This window comes from Capra hircus, assembly GCF_001704415.2.
Source record: "Capra hircus breed San Clemente chromosome X unlocalized genomic scaffold, ASM170441v1, whole genome shotgun sequence".
Classification (NCBI taxonomy): Eukaryota; Metazoa; Chordata; class Mammalia; order Artiodactyla; family Bovidae; genus Capra; species Capra hircus.
The window spans coordinates 51,830,589-51,846,285 of NW_017189516.1; the positions used below are offsets into that span (position 1 = coordinate 51,830,589).

The 15,697-nt window shown below is 36.8% G+C and overlaps 1 protein-coding gene across 2 annotated transcripts in view; it reads right to left on the reverse strand.

Annotated features, from left to right (window-relative positions):
• The window catches only part of LOC108634347 (dystrophin-like), a gene marked incomplete at its 5' end in the record, with an annotated part of 126,479 nt that overhangs the window by 67,083 nt on the left and 43,699 nt on the right, over nt 1–15,697 (reverse strand). For both annotated transcript variants that reach the window (XM_018043950.1, XM_018043949.1), the window contains 3 exon segments: nt 3,872–4,027; nt 9,071–9,244; nt 9,644–9,754. In XM_018043950.1, coding sequence (XP_017899439.1) covers nt 3,872–4,027; nt 9,071–9,244; nt 9,644–9,754 — 441 coding nt within the window.

A 15,697-nucleotide genomic window follows, 5' to 3' on the forward strand; every position in this document is an offset into this window, starting at 1 on the left:
ACAACACAATAGGTCACTTTCTCCTTAAACATTAATTTATCATTTAAAGGGAGTAAAAAGTTAGCACCATAACACAATTTTATCCTCATTAATAGAGAAAATCATGACTTAATCCTGTGTTTCAGTTCTCAGTGTTTAAAACTAAGACTCTCAAAGTCAAATTCTTCCATGTTCTTACATAGAGAATGAACAAATTTGTGTTTCTCCACCACTCTTTTGATGTTCCTACATCTTAGGAATGCATTGGTTGGCTTTAATATAAAGCCCAGAATCTATTATCTCTTGATATATATGTGGGTGTGTAAACAAAAATAGAATAAATAAAAATTAATTGTATATTAGGTCTGAGAAGATATACACACATATATATTTTGTTGCTGTTGTTTAGTCTCTAGGTCATGTCTGACTCTTTTGTGACTCCATAGACTGTAGCCCACCAGGCTCCTCTCCCCATGGGATTTCCCAGGCAAGAATACTGGAGTGGGCTGCCATTTCCTTCTCCAGGAGATCTTTCTGACTCAGAGATCGAGGTCGAACCCACGGATTCTCTACCACTGAGGCACCAGGGAACCAGCCCACTCCCATATATATACATATATATACTTATATATATTTTTTACAACCAATAATGCATCCATAAGCATGAAGAAATATCACAGTGAAGATTTTTTTAATTAAACACTGCAATGAAAATAAATACCCTGAAATTTTGAGACAAATGACAATACTCAACAAAATTTGCTTCTTTAACAGAGGTGTGCACACATTTGTTGAAGCTGCAAATTCAATGTTTGTTTTACAGATTTTTCCTTCTATTCTTCCCTTCAGAGAAGTGTAAGCATTTGCCATTTTGAGTGTAAGGATTTTATTTGTGTGTAGCAGGAAAAAATATACACCTTCATGGTGTGTTTCTATGCATAGTTATTTTTTATATGCATTATTGATAGAAAAGAATTCTAGATTCAGTATTTCAAAGAAATTTTATCTTCCCAGAGCTCATGCCTTATTGATTTTTATTTATTTTGTTTATATCCAGCTAAATATTTTTTAAATAAAAACAGGAGATACTGCCATCTTAAGGAAAATTGAGTTTTACACTTTTTGGTGTTTTGGTGGAGAAATGATACATTTAAAATAGTGCCACCTGCAGTAGAAACTTTCAGCCATCAATGTTTCATGAACACTTAAACATGTACCTGAGGCTGACATAATATTGAGACTTTGAGTATGAGCATTTGAGGTTGCAATGAGTATTGCTATTTATGTATATTGTCATATAATTTAAAGTATACAGGGGCCATATAAGGAACTGTAAGTATTATTATATCTATGTTGCTAAGTGTAATAGCTCTTGATGAAATGAAATAGATTTAGATAAGAAACTCTTTGATTTTTAGTCAATGAACAATTATGCTAAGTTGGTAATATTAATCAAACTAATAAAACTGATTTAAGAAAAGGGTCATGGATGGAACTGAAATTCCTGCAAATCGGTAAGTTGAAACCTAAGCCCGCATGTGACCTGTATCTGAATACAGGGTGTTTAGAAAGTAATTAAGGTTAAATGAAGTCATAAGGATGTGACCCTCATCAGATTGGATTATGGCCCTACTAGCAGAGGAAGGAAAAGTTATCCCTCCCACTCTTTTCATCCCTCTCATCCTCTTCTTTCTTCCCCCTATCCCTCCTACTCTCCCTCCCTCTCCATTGTGTAAGAATACAGTAAGAAAGTGGCTTTCTGCAAGCCAGGATGAGGGTCCTTACTAGACTGATAGCTTGATCTTGAACTTCTTAGCCTCCAGAACTGTGAGAAACAAAATATTCTTGTTTAAGCCACCTACTCTGTGGTATTTTGTCATGGTAGCCTAAGCTGATTAATACAAAAATTAATATATATAGACTGAACTGAGGCAAGTAAAAATGATATAAAATCTGAAGATGATTAAAATAGAATGGCTTGTATATTTATTAAAAGGATAATATATTAAGATATCCCATTTCCTTTGTTTTCATAAAACAAAACCATCACTGCTGAAGGTGCTTGGAAGATTTAAATATGGACAATTTTTTTTCTCAGAAAGGGAATATGTGACTTTGCCATTTTCTGTAATATGATATGTATACATATTCCCTTTACACTAATGTTTCTAAATCTTTATTTCAAAAATAAATGCCTGCCCTACATTTTTTGCAGTGTTCTGTCATGTTTTTAAAACTAAGTATGATTTCTTAGTAATCGTTCATTTTGCTTTAATGATATTACTTAGTGCCAAATGGGTAAACATATACTTTCAAATATGTATTTTCAGGAATAAATAGGTCTTTATATCCTCAGAAGAACCATTCACTCCTTAACAATAGTCAACTCAGGGCACTAAGTCTTCTTATGTCATTTTTACTGTTCTAAATTCTAAGTTATTTATTCTACATTGTTTATATTAAATTTCGGAGAAGACAATGGCACCCCACTCCAGTACTCTTGCCTGGAAAATCCCATGGACAGAGGAGCCTGGTAGGCTGCAGTCCATGGGGTTGCTAAGAGTCGGACACGACTGAGTGACTTCACTTTCAATTTTCACTTTCATGCACTGGAGAAGGAAATGGCACCCCACTCCAGTATTCTTGCCTGGAGAATCCCAGGGACGGGGGAGCCAGGTAGGCTGCCGTCTCTGGGGTCACACAGAGTTGGACACGACTGAAGCGACTTACCAGCAGCAGCAGCAGCATGTTACATTTACTCTTGCAAAGACCTTGTGCAAATTATTCAAGGCAAAGAAAAGGCCCAGGCAATAATTTATACTTGAAAAAGCAGGCTCTTTCAAAATATGTGAAATATAAATTAGAAGGTTTTTAAAATAAATAATTTAGACTTTTTAAGATATCAATTGTACAAAATTACTGACTCTTGGTTTACAATATATAAGGAAAGTGGGAAGTGACCAGTGTTTATGGTTTCAGATTGTCAACTAATAAGAATCATTATTTTCAGATTTTCATTTGAATCTAAAATTCACTTTCTCTCAGTGATAAGTAATTTGCAATTCGTAGCTTTAGGTCATAACCTTCAATCTACTTTCAGGGTACAATATTACAATTCTGCCTCTGCATGGCTAGTTCTCAAATGTGGGCAAGCATTTACATTTGTGTCTAAGATGAAGTGACAATTTTCTCATTGATGTTGTTATATTAAATAAAATTGGGAACCTGAGCTGTAAAAATATTAATAGACTCTTTTCTCCCCACTGGTCTCAGTAAAGCTGCTTCTATGTAGAATGTATCAATTCCATTGTACCTAAATATAAGTAGGCATCTTAGTTTATAAAATTACCAGCCTTTCAGTCATCTCAAGTAAATATATGCAATGAAAAGAAGGGACAAGTTTACAACAATGGAACTCTTTCAGAACTATCTGATGGACCAATAAAAATGTCTCTGAGTTTTATGTATTTTTTAATATGGTCTGGAATGTAGAGACTCACTAATTATTGTATCTTTTTTTTTTCCCTTTGCCTTTTTTTTTATTTTTTATTTTTTTAAATTTTAAAATCTTTAATTCTTGCATGTGTTCCCAAACATGAACCCCCCTCCCACCTCCCTCCCCATAACATCTCTTATCTTAATAAGAATCACACCTGGGAATATATCTCTATGTATGTATATATGTCTGTGTGTGTATGTGTATGTGTATATATATATACACACACATATATATATCTGTATATATATCTGTATCCATGTATACATGTATTTATCTGTAGGAAGTAAACGATTTAGACTTTCTAACATATCAATCGCACATAATTACTGACTCTTGCTTTACAATATATAAGGAAAGTGGAAAGTAGCCAGTGTTCATGATTTCAGCACACACCTTTGCTCCCAGCTCATTATAATGCAACTTCAAAGCCGTTACTCTTTCATCAAGCTCTTTAGGGTTTTCCGTCTGCTTCTTCTGTACAATTTGACGTCCAGTTTTAATCACCATCTCCACTTCAGACTTCACTTCACTCAGACTTTTATACAAGTTCTAAGTTAAACATAAAACAAAACAGAATAATAAGCAATAGTGTCTGACTTATACTATCATTAATAAAAAAAAATGTGAGTAGAGATCACCTGAATTGCTATTTTATGGTTTCAGTTTTAACAGAGTAGCATTTTGCAGCTGTGGTCAATATCTAGCTTTGGAAATTTCTATTGATTTAATTCTTCTGGTTGTAATTACATGTACATACACAGGCATGTATATTGCACAGTTATTCTTACCAAAGTAAGGGCACATCGTGTGTGTATTTAACTCTTCATCCCATGTTTGCAATGATCATTTTTAAAAGCTATATGACTTCTATTTTAAATTTTGCAATTATATAATTCTAGCTGTGACTTGGGAAAAATTCATTCACTCATTCCCTTGGTGTTTATTGAATGCCTATTTATACTAGACCATATTTGAGTCACTAGAGAATCAGTGGTGGCCAAGCTAGATACTGTTCTCACGGTGCTATGTTATAGCCAGGTTAAAATGTTTGAACTGCCAGATTGTAATTCTAACACATATTAAATTATATAAAAGGAGAGAATATAATCTTAAATGTTAATTAAATGATATAAATTTATTTTCCTAATGGAGCTGATCAATTAAATGTAGACTAATATAAAGTATTATGTAAAACTCATAAGTACATCACAACTATAAAGAACACATATATTGGTTCACATATATTGGTTATACTGCTGTAACAAATTCTCATTAAACAGGTGTCATAGCTTTCTCTTGTAGTTACTTTACTTGGAAAGATATGTATGCTTGAATGTAAGTGTGTATGTACACATGCGTATGTGTACACATGTATATGTATACAGGCATATGTAATAGTTTACATTACATATTGTCACATTAAGTTGTTCTGTGGTGAGTCTGAACAACAAATACTTACTGGCCCTAAGAAATAAAGTTGCTAGTAGGTATTACAAGTACTGTTATTTGGGAGTTAGAATAGAAATTGAGTTTGCTTTTTTTCCTTTTCAGTTTAAAATCAATTAAAACAAAGCTTTTTGTGAATGCTGAGCAATTATTCTATTCATTAAGGCTACAAACATAAACTATTTTCACCTTAATTCTCCCTTTGGTGATCACTTGAAGTTGTTATTATTCTTTTATTAATACTTGGGAGTTCTTTCTGATCTTTTCATTTTTTAAAATTAATTTACTTCTTTTAGGAAATATAAATATATCTGGGTATTTGTAAACATTTAAATCATTAACTGTCACACTGGGATTCAATTCTTGAATTCTGGAATCCAAGATATTTCCAAATGACTATTCTATATGTTAAAAAAAACTTTAAATGTTAATGATTTACTTTTATGAAAATGAAAGTCGCTCATTCGTGTCCGACTCTTTGCAAAACCATGGATTACATATTCCATGAAATTTTCTAGGCCAGAATACTGGAGTGGGTAGCCTTTCCTTTCTTTCTCCAGGGGATCTTCCCAACCCAGGTTTCCCGCATTGTAGGTGGATTCTTTACCAGCTGAGCCACAGTACTGATAGCCATTTTCATCACTTCATTCAAAAGAGAAAATATTTATCATTAATAAAGGGAAATATGTATTTACATGTGTTTGTGTTCATGTTTTTAAGACTTTAACAGAACAAAAATCTTGAAAGCAAAGGCCATGATTGTGGTGTTGGAGAAGACTTTTGAGAGTCCCTTGGACTGCAAGGAGATCCAACCAGTCCATTCTAAAAGAGATCAGTTTCATCCATCTCATCAGAACTGATTCAAATGTATTCTTTTTAATGGCTGAGTAATACTCCATTGTGTATATGTACCACAGCTTTCTTATCCATTCATCTGCTGATGGACATCTGGGTTGTTTCCGTGTCCTGGCTATTATAAACAGTGCTGCAATGAACATTGGGGTACATGTGTCTCTTTCAATTCTGGTTTCCTCGGTGTGTGTGCCCAGCAGATTATACAGAGTGAAGTAAGCCAAAAAGAAAAACACCAATACAGTATACTAACACATATATATGGAATTTAGAAAGATGGCAATGATGACCCTGTATGCAAGACAGCAAAAAAGACACAGATGTGTATAGCGGACTTTTGGACTCAGAGGGAGAGGGAGAGGGTGGGATGATTTGGGAGAATGGCATTGAAACATGTATACTATCATGTAAGAATTGAATCACCAGTCTATGTCCGATGCAGGATACAGCATGCTTGGGGCTGGTGCACGGGGATGACCCAGAGAGATGTTATGGGGAGGGAGGTGGGAGGGGGGTTCATGTTTGGGAACACATGTACACCCATGGTGGATTCATGTCAATGTATGGCAAAACCAATACAGTATTGTAAAGTAAAATAAAGTATAAATAAAAATTAAAAAAAATAATAATAAATAAATAAATAAAAGAGATCAGTCCTGGGTGTTCTTTGGAAGGAATGATGCTAAAGCTGAAACTCTAATACTTTGGCCACTGCATGCAAAGAGTTGACTCATTGGAAAAGACCCTGATGCTGGGAGGGATTGGGGGCACGAGGAGAAGGGGACAACAGAGGATGAGATGGCTGGATGGCATCACTGACTCAATGGACATGAGTTTGAGTGAACTCCGGGAGTTGGTGATGGACAGGGAGGCCTGGCGTGCTGCAATTCATGGGGTCGCAAAGAGTTGGACATGACTAAGCAACTGAACTGAACTGAGCATCTTAATAATGAAAAATATAAAAGTTGTAAAGAAAATATATCCTTATGGAAGGATGACCTGAATTGGTCCTGACATTTAAACCAGAAGCAGAAACAGATGATAAAGAATCCACCTGCAATGTGGGAGACCTGGGTTCAATACCTAAGTTGGGAAGATTCCCTGGAGAAGGGGAAGGCTACCCACTCCAGTTTTCTTAGGCTTCCCTGGTGGCTCAGATGGTAAAGAATCCACCTGCAGTGTGGGAGACCTGGGTTTGATCCGTGGGTTGGGAAGATCCCCTCAAGAAGGGAAAGGCTACCCACTCCAGTATTCTTGCCTAAAGAATTCCATGGACAGAGGATCCTGGTGGGCTAAAGTCCATGGAGTCACAAAAGAGTCGGACACAACTGAGCAACTTTCACCTGAGAAATAAAGATGACTTTTTTGGATCACCTGAGAAACAGATTGAGGAAACCCTTTCATCTGTTTCCTCTGTACTGAGCTGAGTCAGGGCATAGTAATACCTGGCTGTAGGTAGCGTTTTTTTTTTTTTTTTTCCAGTTCATAATGACTAGCAGAAAAGATTTATGAAGTACCATTAGAGAATTGTTCCTAGAAGAATGAACAGCTTGCCCTCTGTGAATATATTTAGCCATGATGATAATGTACTTAGGTCATTTTGCTTTCAATTTTTTGAAAAAATATAAGATGACATATATTCCCACGTATTCCCAATGTTACTTATCTAATATATATGCTGCTGCTGCTGCTAAGTCACATCAGTCGTGTCTGACTCTGTGCGACCCCATAGACAGCAGGCCACCAGGCTCCTCTGTCCCTGGGATTCTGCAGGCAAGAATACTGGAGTGGGTTGCCATTCCTCTAATATATATAACTATATTCAAAATTTCTTTTGGGGGTAAGAATATTTATAATAATGATGCCACTTTCAAGCACTGGAGAAGGAAATGGCAACCCACTCTAGTGTTCTTGCCTGGAGAATCCCAGGGACGGGGCAGCCTGGTGGGCTGCCGTCTATGGGGTCGCACAGAGTTGGACACGACTGAAGCGACTTAGCAGCACCAGCAGCAGAATGCAGCTTTCCTTACTAAGCAATATTGCCAAATAAAAATTATTCCATAATTTTTCACAAAGAAAATTCTTGTTTACAAAGCATATTTTCCCATTCATAATGATATGATGATAATGTACCTAAGGGTTTCTTTTTCATTTATGTTATGGAATAGAAGCAGAAACAATACTTTAAGTACAAAGTACTCAATAGATAAACTTTGTCCCTTTAATGTTAATAGCACTCAGTGTTTTCTATGTGGATTTCTACCTTGACATTCCATAGTACACACAGATTTATATTAATACTTGTATTACTCTAGTAGATGCTCTCATAATTCAGCTCTATGTTATCTGAGAAGTCATCTGGCTTTGTGAATTTTCAATAACTGCAACAAAGAACACTACTCGAAATCCTTATAGTGAAGATTTACACTACAGGATAATTATATCTTCCATACCTATTTATTCTGTCTTTGTTGTCCGGCAGAATTTCATTGTATATCCAGGTCTGACTTTAAATGGAAAGATACTAGGATTCAGAGTAAGCATGTCTGGCTTGGAATCTTGCTTTTGCTTTGTACTCAATGTTTGCCTTTAAATTCTCTCACTGAACCTGTGGCCCTGAGAATTAAGGGCTTCCCTGGCAGCTCAGCTGGTAAAGAATCCACCTGTAATGCAGGAAACCCTAGTTCGATCCCTGGGTCAGGAAGATACCCTGGAGAAAGGATAGGCTTCCCATTCCAGTTTTCTTGGGCTTCCCTGGTGGCTCAGATGGTAAAGACACTGCCTGCAATGTGGGAGACCTGGGTTTGATTACTGGGTTGGGAAGATACCTGGAGAAGGGAAAGGCTACTCACTCCAGTATTCTTGCCTAGAGAATTCCATGGACAGAGAAGCCCGAGTCAGATATGACTGAGTGACCTTCACCTGAGAATTAAAGATGACTTGTGTGGATTGCTTTGCTTCCTTGGCACTCATTTCTAGAATTGTTTTTACTGTTGCAGATACTTTCACTGTTGCTGTTTCCAGACCAGTATATTCTTTTTCAGGATTTCCCTTTTAAAATATTTTCAAAGTTCCATAAGAATTAAACAGAGATGATATTCTACATAGTCCTTGGAAAATTATAGACTCAAAGAAGACATTTTCAGAAGAGATATTAAGCAGCTACTATTTCAATAATAGTTCTTGTCTCTCAATTCACTTGTGCAAATTTTTGTTCTTATACTAAATACTGTTCTCCTCATTCCAATAAGGAAGTCAAGGGGTAGCTACATATTTGCCATCAGCAATACATACCACACAATGGTTTAACTGTGACTGTACTACTTCCTGTTCAACACTCTTTGTTTCCAGTGCAGGCAAGTGCATCTTCACTTCATCTAAAATCATCTTACTTTCCTGTAGACGCTGCTCAAAATTGGCTGGCTTCTGGAACAATCGAAATTTCATGGAAACATCTTGCATTTTTTTCTGTAAAGACAGTGTAAGAAAACATGGATTTTATTTTGCCTTCCGAACAATAACCAGCCATACATTTGTTAATGTATTTTCCTTTATTCTGGAAGATACACAAGGATAGAAATAAAAACAAACTAAAGCAACACTTTTTCCATTTGTCCAGCACAAAGAACACATGCATTTGGGAGAATTCAGCAATCATTCTTAATGTGATACTAAATAAAAGACAATTTTTAAACCTATTTTATCCTTAAAATGTATAATTCAAAATAGTATGTATCATTTATATATCATTTGTAGCTTTCAAATAATGCCCTTAACCTCAATTTATTAGTAAGCAAGTTACCTAATCTAAACAATATTTTAATATCCAACTAAAACAAGGTCCTTAGTTAATGGAATAATATGTACCTGTGCCACTTCAATTTGGGATAGTACCCGTTGAGCAGTTTCCTTTCCTTGGTAATGTTTCTTCATTTCTTCTAAACTGATCTCATGACTCGTCAAATCAGATTGGATTTTCTGTTGGGAGGACAGCATTATAAGTCAGCATGCTCTGCAAGTTATTGCAAAGAACAAGTCACTTTCCAAGAAAATGAAATTCAGAAACTCTCTCAAAACATTATTACAATGTAGCCCCTAACAACATGACAATAAGCAGATTTTTTTCTACTTACCGAAAACTATGAAAAATGAAGTGACTTAGTTATCTCCTACTGGGATTATTAATATAAATTAATTATCCTTTTGAATCAATGTTCATGAACAGCTATTTCAGATATAATTTTTAGTAGGAAGTATCTATTTATTTTGAAGAAAAGCATGCTTTACTGATCATTTTTCTGTATTCCTGCAACACTGTAAATCAATTATACTTCAACAACAACAACAAAAGAAAAGCAAAGTTTAAAAAGAAGAAGTTAAAAGGTCATGGACTTGATAGAGAAGAACAGAAGGAGGGCTTGGAAGAGACGTGGTTATTGTCTAACTGGCCACAAAAGTCCTGGCTAAGAGAAATATGGACTTGTATACAAATCTCTGAAATATTAGTTCCAGGATGAAGAATACTATCACGGTCCCATGTCTTTAAAAAAAAAAATACATGGTTGTTTTGCATATGACATACATTTTCACAATTTAAGAATCTATCATCTTGTTGTAGTTTCTTGTAATTTCTGAATTATTTCCATAAGCATGTGTCAATATCACATGTGTCAGATGGATCTTCCAGGGAGTGAGGTAGGCTTCAGAGCAGATTACTGAGGGGGCAGGATGCTCTCCCAGGTAGAGGCTCAGACCGTGATGCAAATTTGACAAGGTTTATGTTAATCCAGTGAGGAGCCCTGGAAAAGCCCCACATTGAACAGAGACAGCCAAGTCCTACATTCATCTCAGGCTCAGTCACTGGTTGGGGCTCTTATAGAAAGAATGTGGTCTCAGCTCAAAAACTGGGTTGGATTCGGAAGGGGCTGGAGTTGGGGGCTGTGAGCTTCACTGAAGGTGATCTGAGCCGCCCACTTCTGTGATCATCACAAACACAGTTACTAGCAGACACACCTAGGAAGCATCTACTTATATCTAATATGTGAAAATCACATTCTTTTACCTTTGAATTTACATTCAAATCTGACCAAAGACAAGATGATACCCTTTATTAGTTTAAAAAAAAAAGCTAACTGTTGCAGCAATAAGTCACAATGAGAAAGTTGCATGTGGACAATATTCCTTAATACTGATCTTTACTAAGAAATTCTAGGCTATATTTCAGTTAAATTTCAAACATCTAGGAAAGGGAAGCTAAATGTCTCTACTGCCTTGCTTTCTGATACATATTTAATAGCTTCCTACAGAGATTGATTTTTAGACTTTAAATAACCAAAAAAAATTTCTATGATTTTCTAAAATGAGAAAAGACATATATGATCAAGCTGTACTTAAAAGAATGTCTGTATTTGACCTATACACTTCTGAGTCAGTTGCAGGAGTGGGTCATATCCTGCAGTGTACAGAGACAAAAGCAACAAAATCATTCACTTCTTCCTATCAGATCCAGCAAAAATTAGCTACTGGTCAAATTATACTAATTTAAATGTGAGTCACTGTCAGATTATCATAAATAAGAGAAGAAAATGATTAACTTATACCACAGGACCCATAGAATTTTCACGTGCAACAATTTGTATAATGCATATTAGCATAACCTAATTCACACCAATTGGAGTCAATTACAGTAGATATTACTGGAAAATAACACCTGTTTGCTTAGCAGTTACCAAAGAAAACTACAGCCCTGAAATGAGTAAGAATTATTCCAAGAAAATGGGTTAAGTGGTAGAGTTTTTCAGAATACAAGGTTATAAATATACAGATACACCTTGCTATTAATCCTTAGCATAATGATCCTAACAATTATAAAGGTAAAGTAAGTACCAATTACTTATGTGATTAGAATTCTGGTTTAAAGTAGAGCAAAGACTCAAGCAAATCTATATATAAATATATTTACTATATATAACATCTTCAGTGGTTGAAGTACAACATTCCATAAGAAATAGCAGTATGCACATACTCTCCAGGAACCAAAGAATTTGGGGTTCAGTTCAGTTCAGTTGCTCAGTTGTGTCCGACTCTTTGTGACCCCATGAATTGCAGCACGCCAGGCCTCCCTGTCCATCACCAACTCCCAGAGTTCACTCAGACTCACGTCCATCGAGTCAGTGATGCCATCCAGCCATCTCATCCTCTGTCATCCCCTTCTCCTCCTGCCCCCAATCCCTCCCAGCATCAGAGTCTTTTCCAATGAGTCAACTCTTCGCATGAGGTGGCCAAAGTACTGGAGTTTCAGCTTTAGCATCATTCCTTCCAAAGAAATCCCAGGGTTGATCTCCTTCAGAATGGACTGGTTGGATCTCCTTGCAGTCCAAGGGACTCTCAAGAGTCTTCTCCAACACCACAGTTCAAAAGCATCAATTCTTCGGCGCTCAGCCTTCTTCACAGTCCAACTCTAACATCCATACATGACCACTGGAAAAACCATAGCTTTGACTAGACAGATCTTAGTCGGCACAGCAACGTCTCTGCTTTTGAATATACTATCTAGGTTGGTCATAACTTTTCTTCCAAGGAGGAAGCGTCTTTTTATTTCATGGCTGCAGTCACCATCTGCAGTGACTTTGAAGCCCAAAAAAATCAAGTCTGACACTGTTTCCCCATCTATTTCCCATGAAGTGATGGGACAGCATGCCATGATCTTTGTTTTCTGAATGTTGAGCTTTAAGCCAACTTTTTCACTCTCCTCTTTCACTGTCATCAAGAGGCTCTTTAGTTCCTCTTCGCTTTCTGCCATAAGGGTGGTGTCATCTGCATATCTGAGGTTATTGATATTTCTCCCAGCAATCTGGATTCCAGCTTGTGTTTCTTCCAGTCCAGCGTTTCTCATGATGTACTCTGCATATAAGTTAAATAAGCAGGGCGACAATATACAACCTTGACGTACTCCTTTTCCTATTTGGAACCAGGGGTCCATATTAGTGCATCACTAGGGGCATCAGATGCTTTAGGGAGTTTATGGTCTTGACTTCTTAGGTGGAAAATGCTCACCCCTTCAGAATGGTGGGTCACTAACAACCATGTCTCTGTCACATAATTGGCCACTCCCGGACATGACTGAGCGGCTGAACTGAACTGAACTGAAGACATGTAATTATAGCATAAGGAATGCTTATGCCCAGTTAGGTCCATCAGGTTCTCTCTCAGAACTGACAGAAGAAAGTCTGGTCAAGCTCTCTGGGTGCATGGAACTTTCTTATGTATGAGACTGGGCTTATGAAGTCACTAGTTTGCACTGTTAGTTTAGGAAGAGCAAAGGCCCATGACCAGAGAGAGAGAAAAAAAGAGACACGTAAACAAATATACTGATGGCTTTCAAACATAGGCTGAAGTAGACAGCAACTGCCAAAGATGGCTGCAACAAGAGTGCCAATACCATATGCTCCTCTTACCATTCCCCCATGAAGAGGCAGAGTTTATTTCTTCACCTCTTTAAATCTAGGCTAGCCCTGTGACAGCCTTGACTGGTAAAACAAAGCAAAAATAATGATTTGCCATTTATGGGAAAAGCTCTTAACTGGGCTAGCAACTTTTGCTTCTCCCCTTTTGGAACACTCAACTCTTAGGAACCCATGGGTTCCTTCTTGGAACCCATCTGACATGCTCTGAAAAGCCTAAGCCACACAGAGAGGCTGTGGAGAAGTGTTTCTGTAGAGTCCCAGGAGAGCTTTCACCTCACAGGGAGCATCATCTTCTAGACATGAGGGAGCCATATTGGATGTTCAGTCCATTTGAGCTTACAAGTCATCATGGTACCCGCCCATAAATAAAAACAATCACATGAGAGATTCCAAGAGAAACCATCCAGCTGACCCTTCTCAATTCACAAACCATTAGAGAAACTGATGATTTGCTGTTACAAGAGACTAAAACACAGGCTCTAATCCTTTCCTGAGTAAAAACTTCGTGCTCACTCTTGATATCCATGAGGCGTTCCTATGTCCTTATGACCATCTCCCCTCCCTCATTTTTGTTTATGCTTTAGTTCATTCAGTGTTGCCACTTATACTTAACTGTCCTAAAGTGTATACTGGATATGCAAGGAGATGAAAGCTTTAAAAACAAAAGCATTCTTGAATGAGGGAAGATGAGGTGTGGACAGGGCACTAAACCACATGAACAGTTAGCAGAACTGAAATAATGCACAGATTGTTAATGTTCATCCTGAAATATAACTAGAAGTACAGGTGGGAATGAGGTCTTAAATAACCTCATATATTAAAAGAAAAAAAATCATAGTATTTTTAATCTGAAGTTAAAGTTTAAATTTTAAAAGTGATCAGAATCACAGATAATAGTTTTACTGCTACTAATAACTCTAATTAATAAAGAACTCATAAGGAGAGAATGCTTCCATAAACTCTGTAATCCTTTCATATGAATTTGTGTTTTGTTAATCACCATATAGAGCGACATATGTGTGTGTATCTTTCTTTTCAAAGCAGCTGCATGCACCTGTACAAACAGCCTTTATTTTAGTGCACTCAACCATTAGAGGGAAGTAGAAAGGGAGGGCCAGGAGACTACCATATAGAAGAGAGAAATTTAAGGGATGGGAGAAAAAGGGAAACACTGAAGAAAGATAAGCAACAGTCTAAGAGAAGGAGAAAAGGGACAACCAGGAAAGAGAGAGGTTGCCACTGAAATCAAGTATGTGAGAGATTTAAGAATGAGCGAGAGGTGGACAATGTCAATTTTGAAACAGATCAAATAAGAATAAGTGCTATTATACACATCTGTGTCTCTTTCCCTGTCTCGCATACAGGGTCGTCATTGCCATCTTCCTAAATTCCATATATATGTGTTAGTATACTGTATTGGTGTTTTTCTTTCTGGCTTACTTCACTCTGTATAATCGGCTCCAGTTTCATCCATCTCATCAGAACTGATTCAAATGAATTCTTTTTAACGGCTGAGTAATACTCCATTGTGTATATGTACCACAGCTTTCTTATCCATTCATCTGCTGATGGACATCTAGGTTGTTTCCACGTCCTAGCTATTATAAACAGTGCTGCGAGACACAGATGTGTATAATGGACTTTTGGACTCAGAGGGAGAGGGAGAGGGTGGGATGATTTGGGAGAATGACATTCTAACATGTATACTATCATGTAAGAATTGAATCGCCAGTCTATGTCTGATGCAGGATACAGCATGCTTGGAGCTGGTGCATGGGGATGACCCAGAGAGATGTTATGGGGAGGGAGGTGGGAGGGGGGTTCATGTTTGGGAATGCATGTAAGAATTAAAGATTTTAAAATTTAAAAAAATAATAAATAATAAATAATAATAAAAAAATAAATAAAAATAAAAAAATAAAATTAAAAAAAAAATAAGTGCTATTAATAATAAGGGCATATTAGCTGGTCAGTGAGCACTGTAGTTAGGACAGAGTCAGTGGATGGTGAAAGCAGAAGTCAAATTTTCAAGGGCTGGAGTCTGATTAAGGACAAGGAAAAGCCCTTATAAAAACATTTTAAATCAGTTTTGAAGACTTCTCTCCACATGAAATGTAGGACAGTAGAATTGAACATGTGTTAAGGCCATGTAAAAGAAGCCACTGGATGAAGCTTTAAAAAAAAAAAAAAGAAAAGAAAAGAAAAAACATGCATGAAGTTAATGCATTACAAAAACCCCTGGAGGAAATGAGAGAAAATGGAGTGAAGGGCAAAAATCTATAATCAATGGAAAATATTGACAGGTAGAGGAGTGCCACTTTTTTCAGAAGCCAAAGGTAACACCTAAGGATGATTCTGGATGTGGAGAAGTGCAAAGTGCAATGCTTCCTACTTGATGCTCTCTGGGAATCAGCATAGATAAAGCTGGGTTTAAATCTCAGGGCTCTGATTTGCC